Raw genomic sequence first — 19,667 nt, forward strand, 5'->3', positions numbered from 1 at the left:
ATGTCCTATATACAAAGCTCAGACACTTATCCTATACTGCTAATAAGGATCTATCATCGATCTGACTCGGTGGCTCCAAGACGTTAACCCATTTACTCCCACACAGTTTACAATTGATATTGGGGGCTCCCGATGTCAAGTGCATGAGATCAGTTTCCATGATTTTCATATTGATGAATAGCCATCATTATTAAATCGGCTGGGGTCCAACTCCAGGCATTCCCGCTGATCACCTGATTGAGGAGGCTGCAGTGCTCCGGAGAGCTCAGCGCAGCCTCTTCTAGCTTACACTGCTCCCTTCACCAGCACGTCATACATTTTACAAGGGCTTTGCCTTACATTGCATGCATGTCTAGGGACGGACAGCTGAAGTGCATGCCTGGGTGCTGGGTGCCAAAGGGAGCATCCACAAGCAACCTCACCTTGGCCATGGTATATGCTGCAGATACAGGGCTGAACATTTGCACCGGCGAAAGGAAAACCTAGCCACGGCTCTGATAGGTGCGGCATTGTGCAGAGTGGAGGGGTTTCACAGTGAAGAAGATGGAGCTCTCCAGGGGGCGACACAGCCACTTCTATTGGCTAATTGTTGGGGAGGTAAAATACTGACCCCCACCAATCTACGGTAATATTGATGTCCTGTCATCGTAAGGATAAGCCATTACTGTTCAAATCTTAGAAAACTCCTTGAAGAGTAACTAAACTTTCAACATGTTTTAATAACTCTGTCCAGCATGGAAAATTATGAAACTTTGTAGATCACTTTATTAGGGGATTTGTCTTCATTCCTATAGAAAATAAATTACATGTAAGTGGTTTCCAAACCCCGGCTTCTCCCCAGTCTATGTGCCTGCATTCAGCTGCATTGCTAACTCAATGTGAATTTGGAGTAGAGATGATGGCAGTGATTTGTCAGCCCCTGTCTCCTCCTGAGTGTTCTGTTTATCACAATGATCTCCTGCAGCAGCTAACCCCAGAGTTAAGGTACCGTTACACTTAACGATTTACCAACGATCACGACCAGCGATACGACCTGGCCGTGATCGTTGGTAAGTCGTTGTGTGGTCGCTGGGGAGCTGTCACACAGACAGCTCTCTCCAGCGACCAACGATGCCGAAGTCTCCGGGTAACCAGGGTAAACATTGGGTTACTAAGTGCAGGGCCGCACTCAGTAACCCGATGTTTACCCTGGTTACCATTGTAAATATAAAAAAAAAAAACACTACATACTTACATTCCGGTGTCTGTCACGTCCCTCGCCTTCAGCTTCCCTGCACTGTGTCAGCGCCGGCCGGCCGTAAAGCAGAGCACAGCGGTGACGTCACCGCTGTGCTTTACGGCCGGCGCTCACAGTCAGTGCGGGAAGCTGAAGGCGAGGGACGTGACAGACACCGGAATGTAAGTATGTAGTGTTTTTTTTTTTTTTTTACATTTACAATGGTAACCAGGGTAAACATCGGGTTACTAAGTGCGGTCCTGCGCTTAGTAACCCGATATTTACCCTGGTTACCAGTGAACACATCGCTGGATCGGCGTCACACACGCCGATTCAGCGATGACAGCGGGTGGTCAGCGACCAAAAAAAAGGTCCTGATCACTCCCAGCGACCAACGATCTCCCAGCAGGGGCCTGATCGTTGGTCGCTGTCACGCATAACGATTTCGTTAACGATATTGTTGCTATGTCACAAAAATCAACGATATCGTTAACGATATTGTTATGTGTGAAGGTACCTTTAGGCTGTCGTCACACTAGCAGTATTTGGTCAGTATTTTACATCAGTATTTGTAGCCAAAACCAGGAGTGGAACAATTAGAGGAAAAGTATAATAGAAACATATTCACCACTTCTGCATTTATCACCCACTCCTGGTTTTGGCTTGAAAATACTGATATAAAATACTGACCAAATACTGCTAGTGTGATGGCAGCCTTAGGTAACGTTCACACTAGCGTTATGCTAGTTTGCGTCGGGTTAGCGTCGGGCGACGCAGCGGCGACGCACGCGTCATGCGCCCCTATGTTTAACATGGGGGACGCATGCGTTTTTTTTTTTTTGCGTTGTGCGACGCATGCGTCTTTTTTGTCGCAAGCGTCGGACCAAGAAAACGCAACAAGTTGCATTTTTCTTGCGTCCGATTTTCGGCAAAAAACGACGCATGCGTCGCAAAACGCAGCATTATTGCGTGCGTTTTGCCGCGTTTTTGCGTGCGTTGTGTCGCCGACGCAGCAGCGCACAACGCTAGTGTGAACGTAGCCTTAGTGAGACACAGGGGCTGAGCTGACCCATCACTGCCATCATCTGTACTCCTGGTGAGCACATTATAATAGCAATGCAGATTGAGGAAAAGCAAGAGTTGGAAACCATCGACATGCAAATTTTGTTATTTTGTTACTTGAATGAAGGAAAATCATAAAGTGATTTGCAAAGTTTCATAACTTTCCATGCTGGACAAAGTAATGAAAAAAAATAACTTTAGTTATTCTTTAAATACCTTCTAATTCTACTGAAGCTTCTGAGTGGTCAAGTGCATGAGACTACCCTGATAATGAGAGTCCATGTGATGCAGAAGGAGCCGCTCTGTGCAGGCACCATACACTCAGGATAGAAGAGGATACTCTGAAGGTGACCGCCCTCTGACGCCCATATACTCTGAATATGAACAGGGGTTGTCGGGTTGGAATACTTTACATATATCTCCCAACCATCCCTGATTCAGAACGACTCTCCCTATTTTTGGGAGCTGTCCCAATAGTTGGGTGTCTTTTGCTGCAGCAGAGTTGGGTGTCTCTTGCTGCAGCAGAGTTGGGTGTCTTTTGCTGCAGCAGAGTTGGGTGTCTTTTGCTGCAGCAGAGTTGGGTGTCTTTTGCTGCAGAAGAGTTGAGTGTGCTTTGCTGCAGCAGAGTTGGGTGTCTTTTGCTGCAGCAAAGTTGGGTGTCTTTTGCTGCAGCAGAGTTGGGTGTGCTTTGCTGCAGCAGAGTTGGGTGTGCTGTACTGCAGCAGAGTTGGGTGTGCTTTGCTGCAGCAGAGTTGGATGTGTTTTGCTGCAGCAGAGTTGGGTGTGCTGTACTGCAGCAAAGTTGGGTGTGCTGTGCTGCAGCAGAGTGGGGTGTGCTGTGCTGTAGCAGAGTTGGGTGTGCTGTGCTGCAGCAGAGTTGGGTGTGCTTTTCTGCAGCAGAGTTGGGTGTGCTGTGCTGTAGCAGAGTGGGGTGTGCTGTGCTGCAGCAGAGTTGGGTGTGCTTTGCTGCAGTAGAGTTGTGTGCTTTGCTGCAGCAGTTGGGTGTGCTGTGCTGCAGCAGAGTTGGGTGTGCTGTGCTGCAGCAGAGTGGGGTGTGCTGTGCTGCAGCAGAGTTGGGTGTGCTTTGCTGCAGCAGGGTTGGGTGTGTTTTGCTGCAGCAGAGTTGGGTGTGCTGTGCTGCGGCAGAGTTGGGTGTGCTGTGCTGCGGCAGAGTTGGGTGTGCTGTGCTGCGGCAGAGTTGGGTGTGCTGTGCTGCGGCAGAGTTGGGTGTGCTGTGCTGCCGCAGAGTTGGGTGTGCTGTGCTGCCGCAGAGTTGGGTGTGCTGTGCTGCCGCAGAGTTGGGTGTGCTGTGCTGCGGCAGAGTTGGGTGTGCTGTGCTGCGGCAGGGTTGGGTGTGCTGTGCTGCGGCAGAGTTGGGTGTGCTGTGCTGCGGCAGAGTTGGGTGTGCTGTGCTGCGGCAGAGTTGGGTGTGCTGTGCTGCGGCAGAGTTGGGTGTGCTGTGCTGCGGCAGAGTTGGGTGTGCTGTGCTGCGGCAGAGTTGGGTGTGCTGTGCTGCGGCAGAGTTGGGTGTGCTGTGCTGCGGCAGAGTTGGGTGTGCTGTGCTGCGGCAGAGTTGGGTGTGCTGTGCTGCGGCAGAGTTGGGTGTGCTTTGCTGCGGCAGAGTTGGGTGTGCTGTGCTGCGGCAGAGTTGGGTGTGCTGTGCTGCGGCAGAGTTGGGTGTGCTGTGCTGCGGCAGAGTTGGGTGTGCTGTGCTGCGGCAGAGTTGGGTGTGCTGTGCTGCGGCAGAGTTGGGTGTGCTGTGCTGCGGCAGAGTTGGGTGTGCTGTGCTGCGGCAGAGTTGGGTGTGCTGTGCTGCGGCAGAGTTGGGTGTGCTTTTCTGCAGCAGAGTTGGGTGTGCTTTTCTGCAGCAGAGTTGGGTGTGCTTTTCTGCAGCAGAGTTGCGTGTGCTTTTCTGCAGCAGAGTTGGGTGTGCTGTGCTGCAGCAGAGTTGGGCGTGCTGTGCTGCGGGAGAGTGGTTTGTGTGTGTTTCGGAGTAACACTGTTGTATCTATTTTGCTGTAGAAAAGTTGTGTCTGTATGAAGCAGAGCTGTGGGGGGCATAAGATTATCTGGGGGGCTCTGTGGTTAGAGTGTGATTAGGGCATCAGACTGTATGGGGGGAATATACATGGGGGCCTTATACTGAGTATGGGGGCATCACAATGTGTATGGGAGACAACATAATTTGTGCGAATGTACTATGGGGGTATACTACTACATGGGGGGCACATTTGGGTCCGTGAAAGTGGTGCAGTACTATGGGAGGACACTAGTGGTCTTCAGTGGGGTAATATTTCTGTGTGGTGCATATAAGCGGCTGGGTGAGATTAGGGCACCGGCTTGGTGCAGAATAACCATTGCCGCGGTGCGCTCTGCCTCGTAGCCCCTCTTTCTCAGAGCTGGCGGCTATAATGCATCCTACTCTCTTTGCTGTCTGCTGCAGAGCTGCAAGGTCACAGCTTTTCAGGCATTTCCTGTGCCTTGTTCGCTTGCCTACACTTTTCCACACTAAAATAACAAATGCAAGCTGTGATTTCTATGGGAGGTGTCCCCAGGGATAAATAACCTGCTGTGTGTGAATAGTGCTGACCTCAGGAGTTGGATAACAGAGGTAACACATACACAAAAAAGAAAAATAGGGCCCTTAGTATTAAATGAATGCACAGGGGCACAAATCCGCAATGTGGCCAATATACCGCCATATACATACACGGTGCGTCAGCGTCACCAATACAGGAGCTGCAATCTTGCTGCAATCATTACACATAAGGTACGGGATTAGTCGCAGTGTGCTGGCGCACCGTGTACGTGTATCTCTGCAGCCTGTAATCCGGGCACAGCGGCCGCATCCATCATAGGCAGAGACGTCGGCAACACAAGACCGAGCCCCGAAATCTACAAGCAGAAATGTATTGTGATGTAAAAATGCTGCTGGAGTTATTGATTAGTGCAAAACCAAAAGTGCAGCCAAAGGGAAATGGAAGCAGAAAGGAAGAACTTCTCCTCTTTGCTGGATCCATTTCTGGCATCAATAACGGGAGCCATGTTTTTCCAAAAGTTGGTGAGTAAATACGAAATGCAGCTGCTCGGGACAGATCCGGCTGGGGAAATGCATCTTCAGAGGGAGCAATACTTCACTTTGCCTGGAATCCTTGGCCTGGCATTCTTGGCCTTGACATCCTGTGTCTGGCATCCTTGGCCTGGCATCCTTGGTCTGACATCTTTGGCCTGGCACCCATGGTTTGACATCTTTGGCCTGGCATATTTGGCCTGGCATCCTTGGCCTGACATCTTTGGCCTGGCATTCTTGGCCTGGCATCCCTGGTCTGACATCTTTGGCCTGGCATCCTTGGCCTGATATCTTTGGCCAGGCATCCTTGGCCTGACATTCTTGGCCTGACATGGGCCTGGCATCCTTGGTCTGACATCTTTGGCCTGGCATCCTTGGCCTGATATCTTTGGCCTGGCATCCTTGGCCTGACATATTTGGCCTGGCATCCTTGGCCTGACATATTTGGCCTGGCATCCTTGGCCTGACATCCTTGGCCTGACATCTTTGGCCTGGCATCCTTGGCCTGACATCTTTGGCCTGGCACCCTTGGCCTGACATCTTTGGCCTGGCATTCTTGGCCTGGCATCCTTGGTCTGACATCTTTGGCCTGGTATCCTTGGCCTGGCATCCTTGGCCTGGCATCCTTGGCCTGACATATTTGGCCAGGCATCCTTGGCCTGACATCCTTGGCCAGGCATCTTTGGCCTGACATATTTGGCCTGGCATCCTTGGCCTCACATATTTGGCCTGGCATCCTTGACCTCACATATTTGGCTTGGCATCCTTGGCCTGTCATATGTGGCCTGGCATCCTTGGCCTGACATATTTGGCCTGGCATCCTTGGCCTGACATCCTTGGCCAGACATCTTTGGCCTGGCATCCTTGGCCTCACATATTTGGCCTGGCATCCTTGGCCTGACATCATTTCGACAGCGCTGCAGCCAATCAGTAAACTCAGTGGCTCAAATCGGACAGAACCACAGAACTCGGCTATTGGCTGCAGCGCTATCAATATGATGTCTGCACTGCCGGACAAAACAGACACTGGGATCAGCTGCGGAGACTCAACGCTGGACCCAGAGAGGGTGAGTAAAGCACAGCCTACTTGTTTGTTTGTTTTATAGCAAACTGCAACTAGAAAAAAGGGGGTTTCCAAAAGTGGAAAACCCCTTTAAATATATATTTTTTTAATTGGGTACCCTTTGGGCCAATTCGGTACCTGTTTACTAGCACATTTGCAATAAACTGTAGACTTTTCGCTAATCTGGAACACCAGACACCTTTCATCTTCTCATAAATTAACACTGTGTTGCCCAGACTCACTGTATTGATGGCTTCTCATCAGTATCAGATCGGTGGGGGTCTGATAGCCGGCACCCCCACCAATCATCAGCTGGCATCAGTCCCGGTGATGGCCAGATATATGCCGCCCCTATAAGCTCCAAGTTACGTCACTGACACACAGCAGATCATATTTTTCGGTAATTACTCTGTGTTTTTGTCAGACTGGATAACCCCTTTACATTTTTGTAAGAAAAAAAAATCATTACCCAAAACTTTACTTTGCATTTGAGTTTCTGCAGCTTTTTTTCTTCCCTGCGAATGACTCAGCCAGGAATATAACTCATTAATGCTTCCGAATTCTCCAGATTTTTCCCTTCTTTAATATCCTGTTCCCTCCAGCTCCATCCTTGTCACCCCTGACATTGACTAGGGTGTCACCATTAAAATAAATCCCCGTGGGCATCCAGCGAGTGCGTGCAGGCAGCAGGTGACACCGTGCAGATCAGCAGAGCCTGCAGGGACAGTGCTGACAGCGCACACTAATTGCTTCAGCATTACATTGTACCGGACGCTCTGCTGCGGACCACCGCCATCATTGCCATAATTGCCCTAAAGACTGTAATGTAAATTAACTTTACTCACTGCACAATGAAAACTTCTGTGACTTCTCGCCAATTCCAGATCTTTGCTTGCTGCAAGTGAATAGGAATATTCTTTTTTACACTCAGCCGCTGGAAACCCGTCACCCTATTTGTGCTCGGTGCTGGGATCTTATAGCGCCTGGACTGTTAGAACCACCATGTAGTAAAATATTAGGACGGCAGAGAACATGGTCTCCTGGTATTTAGCAGAAGAGCCGCTGTGCCAGGGATTGTCCTACTCGCTGCAACACCGGTCCACCCATTGTATGGGGCTGCGCTGTACAGATAAAGGGGGCGCAGACCATCCAAACAGCTGATCCCCCTGCCCCTCTACTCGCGCCGATAAGTCACAAGCTGCTTCAGGCCTGTAGCCCCCAGAGGATACATGTACGGTGAAGATGTCAGGCCATTCAGGTCGGCTTCACACTCAGCGTATGAAAATACGGTCCGTATATTACGGCCGTAATACGCTGAAAAGTCCCGAAAATAGTGGTCCGTAGCTCCTCCGTAGGCAGGGTGTGTCAGCGTTTTTTGCGTATCGCATCCTCCGTATGTAATCCGTATGGCATCCGTACTGCGTGGTTTTCTTGCAGGCTTGCAAAACCAACATACCGCTATAGAAGTGATCCATGTGTCCCAAAAAGAAAAAAATATATATATATATACTGTCTATATACAGTGGGGCAAAAAAGTATTTAGTCAGTCAGCAATAGTGCAAGTTCCACCACTTAAAAAGATGAGAGGCGTCTGTAATTTACATCATAGGTAGACCTCAACTATGGGAGACAAACTGAGAAAAAAAAATCCAGAAAATCACATTGTCTTTTTTTTAATCATTTTATTTGCATATTATGGTGGAAAATAAGTATTTGGTCAGAAACAAAATTTCATCTCAATACTTTGTAATATATCCTTTGTTGGCAATGACAGAGGTCAAACGTTTTCTGTAAGTCTTCACAAGGTTGCCACACACTGTTGTTGGTATGTTGGCCCATTCCTCCATGCAGATCTCCTCTAGAGCAGTGATGTTTTTGCTTGGCAACACGGACTTTCAACTCCCTCCAAAGGTTTTCTATAGGGTTGAGATCTGGAGACTGGCTAGGCCACTCCAGGACCTTGAAATGCTTCTTACGAAGCCACTCCTTCGTTGCCCTGGCGGTGTGCTTTGGATCATTGTCATGTTGAAAGACCCAGCCACGTTTCATCTTCAATGCCCTTGCTGATGGAAGGAGGTTTGCACTCAAAATCTCACGATACATGGCCCCATTCATTCTTTCATGTACCCGGATCAGTCGTCCTGGCCCCTTTGCAGAGAAACAGCCCCAAAGCATGATGTTTCCACCACCATGCTTTACAGTAGGTATGGTGTTTGATGGATGCAACTCAGTATTCTTTTTCCTCCAAACACGACAAGTTGTGTTTCTACCAAACAGTTCCAGTTTGGTTTCATCAGACCATAGGACATTCTCCCAAAACTCCTCTGGATCATCCAAATGCTCTCTAGCAAACTTCAGACGGGCCCGGACATGTACTGGCTTAAGCAGTGGGACACGTCTGGCACTGCAGGATCTGAGTCCATGGTGGCGTAGTGTGTTACTTATGGTAGGCCTTGTTACATTGGTCCCAGCTCTCTGCAGTTCATTCACTAGGTCCCCCCGTGTGGTTCTGGGATTTTTGCTCACCGTTCTTGTGATCATTCTGACCCCACGGGGTAACATAGTAACATAGTAACATAGTTAGTAAGGCCGAAAAAAGACATTTGTCCATCCAGTTCAGCCTATATTCCATCATAATAAATACCCAGATCTACGTCCTTCTACAGAACCTAATAATTGTATGATACAATATTGTTCTGCTCCAGGAAGACATCCAGGCCTCTCTTGAACCCCTCGACTGAGTTCGCCATCACCACCTCCTCAGGCAAGCAATTCCAGATTCTCACTGCCCTAACAGTAAAGAATCCTCTTCTATGTTGGTGGAAAAACCTTCTCTCCTCCAGACGCAAAGAATGCCCCCTTGTGCCCGTCACCTTCCTTGGTATAAACAGATCCTCAGCGAGATATTTGTATTGTCCCCTTATATACTTATACATGGTTATTAGATCGCCCCTCAGTCGTCTTTTTTCTAGACTAAATAATCCTAATTTCGCTAATCTATCTGGGTATTGTAGTTCTCCCATCCCCTTTATTAATTTTGTTGCCCTCCTTTGTACTCTCTCTAGTTCCATTATATCCTTCATGAGCACCGGTGCCCAAAACTGGACACAGTACTCCATGTGCGGTCTAACTAGAGATTTGTACAGAGGCAGTATAATGCTCTCATCATGTGTATCCAGACCTCTTTTAATGCACCCCATGATCCTGTTTGCCTTGGCAGCTGCTGCCTGGCACTGGCTGCTCCAGGTAAGTTTATCATTAACTAGGATCCCCAAGTCCTTCTCCCTGTCAGATTTACCCAGTGGTTTCCCGTTCAGTGTGTAATGGTGATATTGATTCCCTCTTCCCATGTGTATAACCTTACATTTATCATTGTTAAACCTCATCTGCCACCTTTCAGCCCAAGTTTCCAACTTATCCAGATCCATCTGTAGCAGAATACTATCTTCTCTTGTATTAACTGCTTTACATAGTTTTGTATCATCTGCAAATATCGCTATTTTACTGTGTAAACCTTCTACCAGATCATTAATGAATATGTTGAAGAGAACAGGTCCCAATACTGACCCCTGCGGTACCCCACTGGTCACAGCGACCCAGTTAGAGACTATACCATTTATAACCACCCTCTGCTTTCTATCACTAAGCCAGTTACTAACCCATTTACACACATTTTCCCCCAGACCAAGCATTCTCATTTTGTGTACCAACCTCTTGTGCGTCACGGTATCAAACGCTTTGGAAAAATCGAGATATACCACGTCCAATGACTCACCGTGGTCCAGTCTATAGCTTACCTCTTCATAAAAACTGATTAGATTGGTTTGACAGGAGCGATTTCTCATAAACCCATGCTGATATGGAGTTAAACAGTTATTCTCATTGAGATAATCCAGAATAACATCCCTCAGAAACCCTTCAAATATTTTACCAACAATAGAGGTTAGACTTACTGGCCTATAATTTCCAGGTTCACTTTTAGAGCCCTTTTTGAATATTGGCACCACATTTGCTATGCGCCAGTCCTGCGGAACAGACCCTGTCGCTATAGAGTCACTAAAAATAAGAAATAATGGTTTATCTATTACATTACTTAGTTCTCTTAGTACTCGTGGGTGTATGCCATCCGGACCCGGAGATTTATCTATTTTAATCTTATTTAGCCGGTTTCGCACCTCTTCTTGGGTTAGATTGGTGACCCTTAATATAGGGTTTTCATTGTTTCTTGGGATTTCACCTAGCATTTCATTTTCCACCGTGAATACCGTGGAGAAGAAGGTGTTTAATATGTTAGCTTTTTCCTCGTCATCTACAACCATTCTTTCCTCACTATTTTTTAAGGGGCCTACATTTTCAGTTTTTATTCTTTTACTATTGATATAGTTGAAGAACAGTTTGGGATTAGTTTTACTCTCCTTAGCAATGTGCTTTTCTGTTTCCTTTTTGGCAGCTTTAATTAGTTTTTTAGATAAAGTATTTTTCTCCCTATAGTTTTTTAGAGCTTCAATGGTGCCATCCTGCTTTAGTAGTGCAAATGCTTTCTTTTTACTGTTAATTGCCTGTCTTACTTCTTTGTTTAGCCACATTGGGTTTTTCCTATTTCTAGTCCTTTTATTCCCACAAGGTATAAACCGCTTACACTGCCTATTTAGGATGTTCTTAAACATTTCCCATTTATTATCTGTATTCTCATTTCTGAGGATATTGTTCCAGTCTACCAGATTAAGGGCATCTCTAAGCTGTTCAAACTTTGCCTTCCTAAAGTTCAATGGTGGGATTTTGCGTGGAGCCCCAGATCGAGGGAGATTATCAGTGGTCTTGTATGTCTTCCATTTTCTAATTATTGCTCCCACTGTTGATTTCTTCACTCCAAGCTGGTTGGCTATTGCAGATTCAGTCTTCCCAGCCTGGTGCAGGGCTACAATTTTGTTTCTGGTGTCCTTTGGCAGCTCTTTGGTCTTCACCATAGTGGAGTTTGGAGTCAGACTGTTTGAGAGTGTGCACAGGTGTCTTTTTATACTGATTACAAGTTTAAACAGGTGCCATTACTACAGGTAATGAGTGGAGGAAAGAGGAGACTCTTAAAGAAGAAGTTACAGGTCTGTGAGAGCCAGAAATCTTGATTGTTTGTTTCTGACCAAATACTTATTTTCCACCATAATATGCAAATAAAATGATAAAAAAACAGACAATGTGATTTTCTGGATTTTTTTTTCTCAGTTTGTCTCCCATAGTTGAGGTCTACCTATGATGTAAATTACAGACGCCTCTCATCTTTTTAAGTGGTGGAACTTGCACTATTGCTGACTGACTAAATACTTTTTTGCCCCACTGTATGTATATATATATATATATATATATATATATATATATATATATATATACATATATATATATATATATAATGTCAGTAGACACATATACAGTGGGGCAAAAAAGTATTTAGTCAGTCAGCAATAGTGCAAGTTCCACCACTTAAAAAGATGAGAGGCGTCTGTAATTTACATCATAGGTAGACCTCAACTATGGGAGACAAACTGAGAAAAAAAAATCCAGAAAATCACATTGTCTGTTTTTTTATCATTTTATTTGCATATTATGGTGGAAAATAAGTTTTTGGTCAGAAACAAACAATCAAGATTTCTGGCTCTCACAGACCTGTAACTTCTTCTTTAAGAGTCTCCTCTTTCCTCCACTCATTACCTGTAGTAATGACACCTGTTTAAACTTGTTATCAGTATAAAAAGACACCTGTGCACACCCTCAAACAGTCTGACTCCAAACTCCACTATGGTGAAGACCAAAGAGCTGTCAAAGGACACCAGAAACAAAATTGTAGCCCTGCACCAGGCTGGGAAGACTGAATCTGCAATAGCCAACCAGCTTGGAGTGAAGAAATCAACAGTGGGAGCAATAATTAGAAAATGGAAGACATACAAGACCACTGATAATCTCCCTCGATCTGGGGCTCCATGCAAAATCCCACCCCGTGGGGTCAGAATGATCACAAGAACGGTGAGCAAAAATCCCAGAACCACGCGGGGGGACCTAGTGAATGAACTGCAGAGAGCTGGGACCAATGTAACAAGGCCTACCATAAGTAACACACTACGCCACCATGGACTCAGATCCTGCAGTGCCAGACGTGTCCCACTGCTTAAGCCAGTACATGTCCGGGCCCGTCTGAAGTTTGCTAGAGAGCATTTGGATGATCCAGAGGAGTTTTGGGAGAATGTCCTATGGTCTGATGAAACCAAACTGGAACTGTTTGGTAGAAACACAACTTGTCGTGTTTGGAGGAAAAAGAATACTGAGTTGCATCCATCAAACACCATACCTACTGTAAAGCATGGTGGTGGAAACATCATGCTTTGGGGCTGTTTCTCTGCAAAGGGGCCAGGACGACTGATCCGGGTACATGAAAGAATGAATGGGGCCATGTATCGTGAGATTTTGAGTGCAAACCTCCTTCCATCAGCAAGGGCATTGAAGATGAAACGTGGCTGGGTCTTTCAACATGACAATGATCCAAAGCACACCACCAGGGCAACGAAGGAGTGTCTTCGTAAGAAGCATTTCAAGGTCCTGGAGTGGCCTAGCCAGTCTCCAGATCTCAACCCTATAGAAAACCTTTGGAGGGAGTTGAAAGTCCGTGTTGCCAAACGAAAAGCCAAAAACATCACTGCTCTAGAGGAGATCTGCATGGAGGAATGGGCCAACATACCAACAACAGTGTGTGGCAACCTTGTGAAGACTTACAGAAAACGTTTGACCTCTGTCATTGCCAACAAAGGATATATTACAAAGTATTGAGATGGAATTTTGGAATTTTGTTTCTGACCAAATACTTATTTTCCACCATAGTATGCAAATAAATTGTTAAAAAAACAGACAATGTGATTTTCTGGATTTTTTTTTCTCAGTTTGTCTCCCATAGTTGAGGTCTACCTATGATGTAAATTACAGACGCCTCTCATCTTTTTAAGTGGTGGAACTTGCACTATTGCTGACTGACTAAATACTTTTTTGCCCCACTGTATGTATATATATTAATATTTTTTCCAGCGCTATACAGCTTGAAAGCCGGTAATTCAATTACCGGCTTTTTCTTTCTCCTTCCTAAAACCCGACATGATTTGAGGCATGGTTTACATACAGTAAACCATGTCTTCTCTCCATTTTTTTTGCAGATTCCACACTACTAATGTCAGTAGTGTGTATCTGCAAAATTTGGCCGTTCTAGCTCTTAAAATAAAGGGTTAAATGGCGGAAAAAATTGGCGTGGGCTCCCGCGCAATTTTCTCCGCCAGAGTAGTAAAGCCAGTGACTGAGGGCAGATATTAATAGCCTGGAGAGGGTCCACGGTTATTGGCCCCCCCCTGGCTAAAAATATCTGCCCCCAGCCACCCCAGAAAAGGCACATCTGGAAGATGCGCCTATTCTGGCACTTGGCCACTCTCTTCCCATTCCCGTGTAGCGGTGGGATATGGGGTAATGAAGGGTTAATGCCACCTTGCTATTGTAAGGTGACATTAAGCCTAATTAATAATGGAGAGGCGTCAATTATGACACCTATCCATTATTAATCCAATTGTAGTAAAGGGTTAAATAAAACACAAACACATTATTTAAAATTATTTTAATGAAATAAAAACAATGGTTGTTGGAGTATTTTATTCTACGCCCAATCCAGTCACTGAAGACCCTCGTTCTGTAAGTAAAAAAACATAATAAACCAACAATATACTTACCCTCCGCAGATCTGTAACGTCCAACGATGTAAATCCTTCTGAAGGGGTTAAAACATTTTGCAGCAAGGAGTTCCGCTAATGCAGGCTGCTCCTTGCTGCAAAACCCCGGGGAATGAGGCTAAATATAGATCAATGATCTATATTTAGCTTCATTTGCGGTGAGGCGCCCTCTGCTGGATGTTCATAGATCGTGGGAACTTACCTAGAAAGCTCCCAGGCTTTCTAGGAAAGTTCCCACGATCTATGAACATCCAGCAGAGGGCGCCTCACCGCAAATGAAGCTAAATATAGATCATTGATCTATATTTAGCCTCATTCCCCGGGGTTTTGCAGCAAGGAGCAGCCTGCATTAGCGGAACTCCTTGCTGCAAAATGTTTTAACCCCTTCAGAAGGATTTACATCGTTGGACGTTACAGATCTGCGGAGGGTAAGTATATTGTTGGTTTATTATGTTTTTTTACTTACAGAACGAGGGTCTTCAGTGACTGGATTGGGCGTAGAATAAAATACTCCAACAACCATTGTTTTTATTTCATTAAAATAATTTTAAATAATGTGTTTGTGTTTTATTTAACCCTTTACTACAATTGGATTAATAATGGATAGGTGTCATAATTGACGCCTCTCCATTATTAATTAGGCTTAATGTCACCTTACAATAGCAAGGTGGCATTAACCCTTCATTACCCCATATCCCACCTCTACACGGGAATGGGAAGAGAGTGGCCAAGTGCCAGAATAGGCGCATCTTCCAGATGTGCCTTTTCTGGGGTGGCTGGGGGCAGGTGTTTTTAGCCAGGGGGGGCCAATAACCATGGACCCTCTCCAGGCTATTAATATCTGCCCTCAGTCACTGGCTTTACTACTCTGGCGGAGAAAATTGCGCGGGAGCCCACGCCAATTTTTTCCGCCATTTAACCCTTTATTTTAAGAGCTAGAACGGCCAAATTTTGCAGATACACACTACTGACATTAGTAGTGTGGAATCTGCAAAAAAAATGGAGAGAAGACATGGTTTACTGTATGTAAACCAGGTCTCAAATCATGTCGGGTTTTAGGAAGGAGAAAGAAAAAGCCGGTAATTGAATTACCGGCTTTCAAGCTGTATAGCGCTGGAAAAAATATTAATATATATACACATATATATGTGTCTACTGATATATATATATATATACTGTATATATATATTTTTTTTCTTTTTGGGACACATGGATCACTTCTATAGCGGTATGTTGGTTTTGCAAGCCTGCGAGAAAACCACTCAGTACGGATGCCATACGGATTACATACGGAGGATGCCATGCGCAAAAAACGCTGACACACCCTGCCTACGGAGGAGCTACAGACCACTATTTTCGGGACTTTTCAGCGTATTACGGCCGTAATATACGGACCGTATTTTCATACGCTGAGTGTGAAGCCGGCCTAATACTGATCAGTAAAATACGGCAGATAGGAGCAGGGGCATAGAGAATAATTGTGCCGTATTTTTTGCGAATTTTGCGGACGTAGTTTCTGTGCTCTTACGTCCGTAAAACTCGCAAGTGTGAAGCCGGCCTCAATGGGATCACTTCATCTCGCACCACCTGAGCCGGGACGGAAGGAGCAGCGGAGCCCGGGAGCTCAGGGGAATGGGCACTCCAATGGGGTGTGAAACCAGGGACATTACTATTATATGGAGGCATAAAGGGGGCATTATTAATATATAGTGGTAATAATGATGGATGGGGGCACAAAGGGGGCATTATTCATATATAGGGACATTAATAATATACAAAGGGGCATTATTCATATATGTGGAGGCATAAAGGGGCACTATTCATATATAGGGCATTAATAATATATAGAGGCACAAAGGGGGCATTATTCATATATAGGGGCATTAATAATATACAAAGGCACAAAGGGGCGTTATTCATATATGGAGGCACAAAGGGGGCGTTATTCATATATGGAGGCACAAAGGGGGTATTATTCATATATGGGGCATTAATAATATATAGAGGCACAAAGGGGGCATTATTCATATATGGGGGCATTAAGAATATACAAAGGGGGCATTATTCATATATAGGGTCATTAATAATATACAAAGGCACAAAGGGGGCATTATTCATATATGGAAGCTCAAAGGGGGCATTATTCATATATGGAGGCACAAAGGGGGCATTATTCATATATGCAGGTACAAAGGGGGCGTTATTCATATATGGAGGCACAAAGGGGGCGTTATTCATATATGGAGGCACAAAGGGGGCGTTATTCATATATGGAGGCACAAAGGGGGCGTTATTCATATATGCAGGCACAAAGGGGGCGTTATTCATATATGGAGGCACAAAGGGGGCGTTATTCATATATGGAGGCACAAAGGGGGCGTTATTCATATATGGAAGCACAAAGGGGGCGTTATTCATATATGGAGGCACAAAGGGGGCGTTATTCATATATGGAGGCACAAAGGGGGCGTTATTCATATATGGAGGCACAAAGGGGGCATTATTCATATATGGAGGCACAAAGGGGGCGTTATTCATATATGGAGGCACAAAGGGGGCGTTATTCATATATGGAGGCACAAAGGGGGCGTTATTCATATATGCAGGCACAAAGGGGGCGTTATTCATATATGGAGGCACAAAGGGGGCGTTATTCATATATGGAGGCACAAAGGGGGCGTTATTCATATATGGAGGCACAAAGGGGGCGTTATTCATATATGGAGGCACAAAGGGGGCGTTATTCATATATGCAGGCACAAAGGGGGCGTTATTCATATATGGAGGCACAAAGGGGGCGTTATTCATATATGGAGGCACAAAGGGGGCGTTATTCATATATGGAAGCACAAAGGGGGCGTTATTCATATATGGAGGCACAAAGGGGGCGTTATTCATATATGGAGGCACAAAGGGGGCGTTATTCATATATGGAGGCACAAAGGGGGCATTATTCATATATGGGGGCAGCATCACTGTAGCATTAAAGCAACAAAGTGATGGTGGTGGTAGGTGGGCCCCTAGGACTCTATTACACCCCTGATGGTGGCCTTTTCTAGAAATAGGTCATCATTTTTAAAAAACGGAATTGTATTGATGTAAATAATGATTTTTAGTAACCAAGTGATGAGCAAAATTGTCGTGCAGAGTTTTAATAGTTGAGGTAAAATTAAAGAAGTTCTAAAGAGCATCTTATACATTAAATCGTGCAGTTAAGTCTTTTTATATTTATCGATATGTTTTCTAGGTAAATATTGGAAATGATCAGACACTTGGTAGTTGTGGTGTTCAGTCATGTGAAGTATAACATCTAATGTGTAGTACTCTCAATTTACCACCAGATGTCACCATTTAACCTTCCCAGAAGAGCATCCTCAGTTCAGAACCTGCTGGGGAAATCAGACCGCTCTGCCGCATACATTACTGGAGATGTGAACACTGCTCCAAGGTATGTCACCGATATACAGCCGCCATACAAGAAGAAAACCTTTGCGTTACCAAATCCACACACATTGATGATGTACAGCATCTATGACGTCTGTGCTCTGCAGTATCAGTCACCATTTTCTTGCCCCCATAGGCGGGCGCTCAGCGTAGAAGACATCGGATCTCCTGCTATGGCGCGGGCACTGGGGAAGGTAACAGAGGTTTATCCAGATGGGACTCGCCTTTTGGAACTGCATTGTCTAGAAAAAGGAGGTTTCGGCTTCAGTATTTCTTCTGGGAATGGAAGGCCAGACTCAGGTAAGCAAAAGACAAACATGATCTTATAGGTTTCCCATCTTCATAGATGGCTATTGTCGGAAAGAACTTGTAAAAACAAGAACTTTTGCAATTTACTGTGTTTTAAAATTTGCCGCCGTTCTTGAGATATTAGCACTTTTCTTTACAGCTTGTCACCTAGGAGACCGACCACCGCTGCTCTCTAGCTTGTAAGCACTATGCTGAAACTTGTTTGAATTAGGAGTTAACAGCGCCCTCTATGCAAATTGCCTCTTCTGAGAAAAAGAGGACAGCGTCCTCTAGTGATCCTCGCCGGCTTCAAAACAAGGCTTTTAAGCTGAATAAAAAAAAGAGCTTGTAAGCCCTGAGCATGTTCTGCTGTCTAGCAGTGGTGGTCTCCAAGGGAACAAGATGTAAACAAAAAGTGTTACTATCTCAAGAATGGCTGAGAATTTTACTACGCAGTAAATTGCAAAATTGCTTGTATTTAGTAGCACTATCCGACAGTACCCATTTATGAAGGTGGAAATAACCCTTTAAAATGATGTAAATGCTAAAACATGTGTGCTCGCCCCTGCAGGTATCTACGTGCAGGACATGAGTGATGCCAACACTGCCAAGCTTTATTCTGGCCTCCTGAGAGTGGGAGATGAGATCTTGGAGGTGAATGGGGCCAAGGTGTCCACACTGGGACTGGGAGAGCTGAGCGACATCCTGCACCGTGAATCCGTGTTGTCGGTCCGCGTTTTACATCAGAGAAGGACCAAGTGCTGACCGATCCCGCGGCGGCACAAGTCACATGGTACTTACACTTAGGAGATCTGGAGCGGGCGATGTATCTGGTGACATGGCCACTCGCTCTCAGCCTGGAGCCCATGTTATATTTTTTGGGTCGTCTTTGTTTACCGGACTATTTTGCACTGTCTTTTGACACTGGTGTGACACCGTGAAGAGCCGTACACCCGTCTGCAGTCTCCTGTAATCCTCCGAACTGTTATACCGCGCAGTATTAAGTGGATGGGACACAAGATGTCGTCATTGTCCGTTTTGGATCCCCCCACCCTTTGCACAGGTCACGCTCAGTGTTTTTTTTGTGTATTTATGAAGCCTCCTCTCCTCACTGCCTATTCTGATTTTAATATATTAAACATTTCTGTTTATGAGTCAACTTGTGGTGCGCCAGGTGCCGAGTGGTCTACCTCCAATTCTCTCGGCGCACTAGTCATCAAGAAACGTCATTCTGTGGCGGGCTGTGCGCTTGCACCGAAGTCTCCAACTCACTTGGAACAATCGTTATCAGGGCAGACCACTCGATGGCACATCGTTCGCATGCGCCGAGCAGTCTTCCTCCAACTCATTTGGCGCGTTTTATGACAAGGAGCGCATCTTGTGGTGGCGTTCCATGCGCATGCACCCAGTAGTCCTCCTCCAACTCAGCGCGTTTTATGACAGGGAGCATATCCTGTGGCGACGTTCCATGCGCCAAGCAGTCTGCCTCCAACTCACTTGGCACGTTTTACATTCCATGCGCCAAGCAGTGTACCTTCAGCTCACTTAGCACATTTTACGACAGGGAGTATATCCTGTGGTGCACTATGCACATGTGCCGAGCAGTCTACCTCCAATTCACGTTGTGCGTTTTACGACAGGGAGCCCATCTTGTGGCACACTGTCCATGTTCGCGAACCCTAGCAGGCGCAGCAGCCGAAGATTATGATGAACCCTTCCCTGCTCATGCTTGCCTGCCGCACCAGCAATCAAGCCCTGTGGTGGCGCTTCCAG

The 19,667-nt window shown here is 45.8% G+C and overlaps 1 protein-coding gene across 2 annotated transcripts in view; it reads left to right on the forward strand.

The window, feature by feature from the left end:
- Positions 1–19,048, forward strand: part of KIAA1614 (KIAA1614 ortholog) — a 35,007-nt gene extending 15,959 nt beyond the window's left edge. For both annotated transcript variants that reach the window (XM_069737726.1, XM_069737724.1), the window contains exons 8-10: positions 17,504–17,610; positions 17,743–17,906; positions 18,466–19,048. In XM_069737726.1, the coding sequence (XP_069593827.1) occupies positions 17,504–17,610; positions 17,743–17,906; positions 18,466–18,659 (465 nt within the window). In that variant the 3' untranslated portion in view covers positions 18,660–19,048. The remainder of the gene's footprint in view (positions 1–17,503; positions 17,611–17,742; positions 17,907–18,465) is intronic.
- Positions 19,049–19,667: the final 619 nt, after the last annotated feature.

This window comes from Ranitomeya imitator, chromosome 8 (genome assembly GCF_032444005.1).
Source record: "Ranitomeya imitator isolate aRanImi1 chromosome 8, aRanImi1.pri, whole genome shotgun sequence".
Taxonomy (NCBI): Eukaryota; Metazoa; Chordata; class Amphibia; order Anura; family Dendrobatidae; genus Ranitomeya; species Ranitomeya imitator.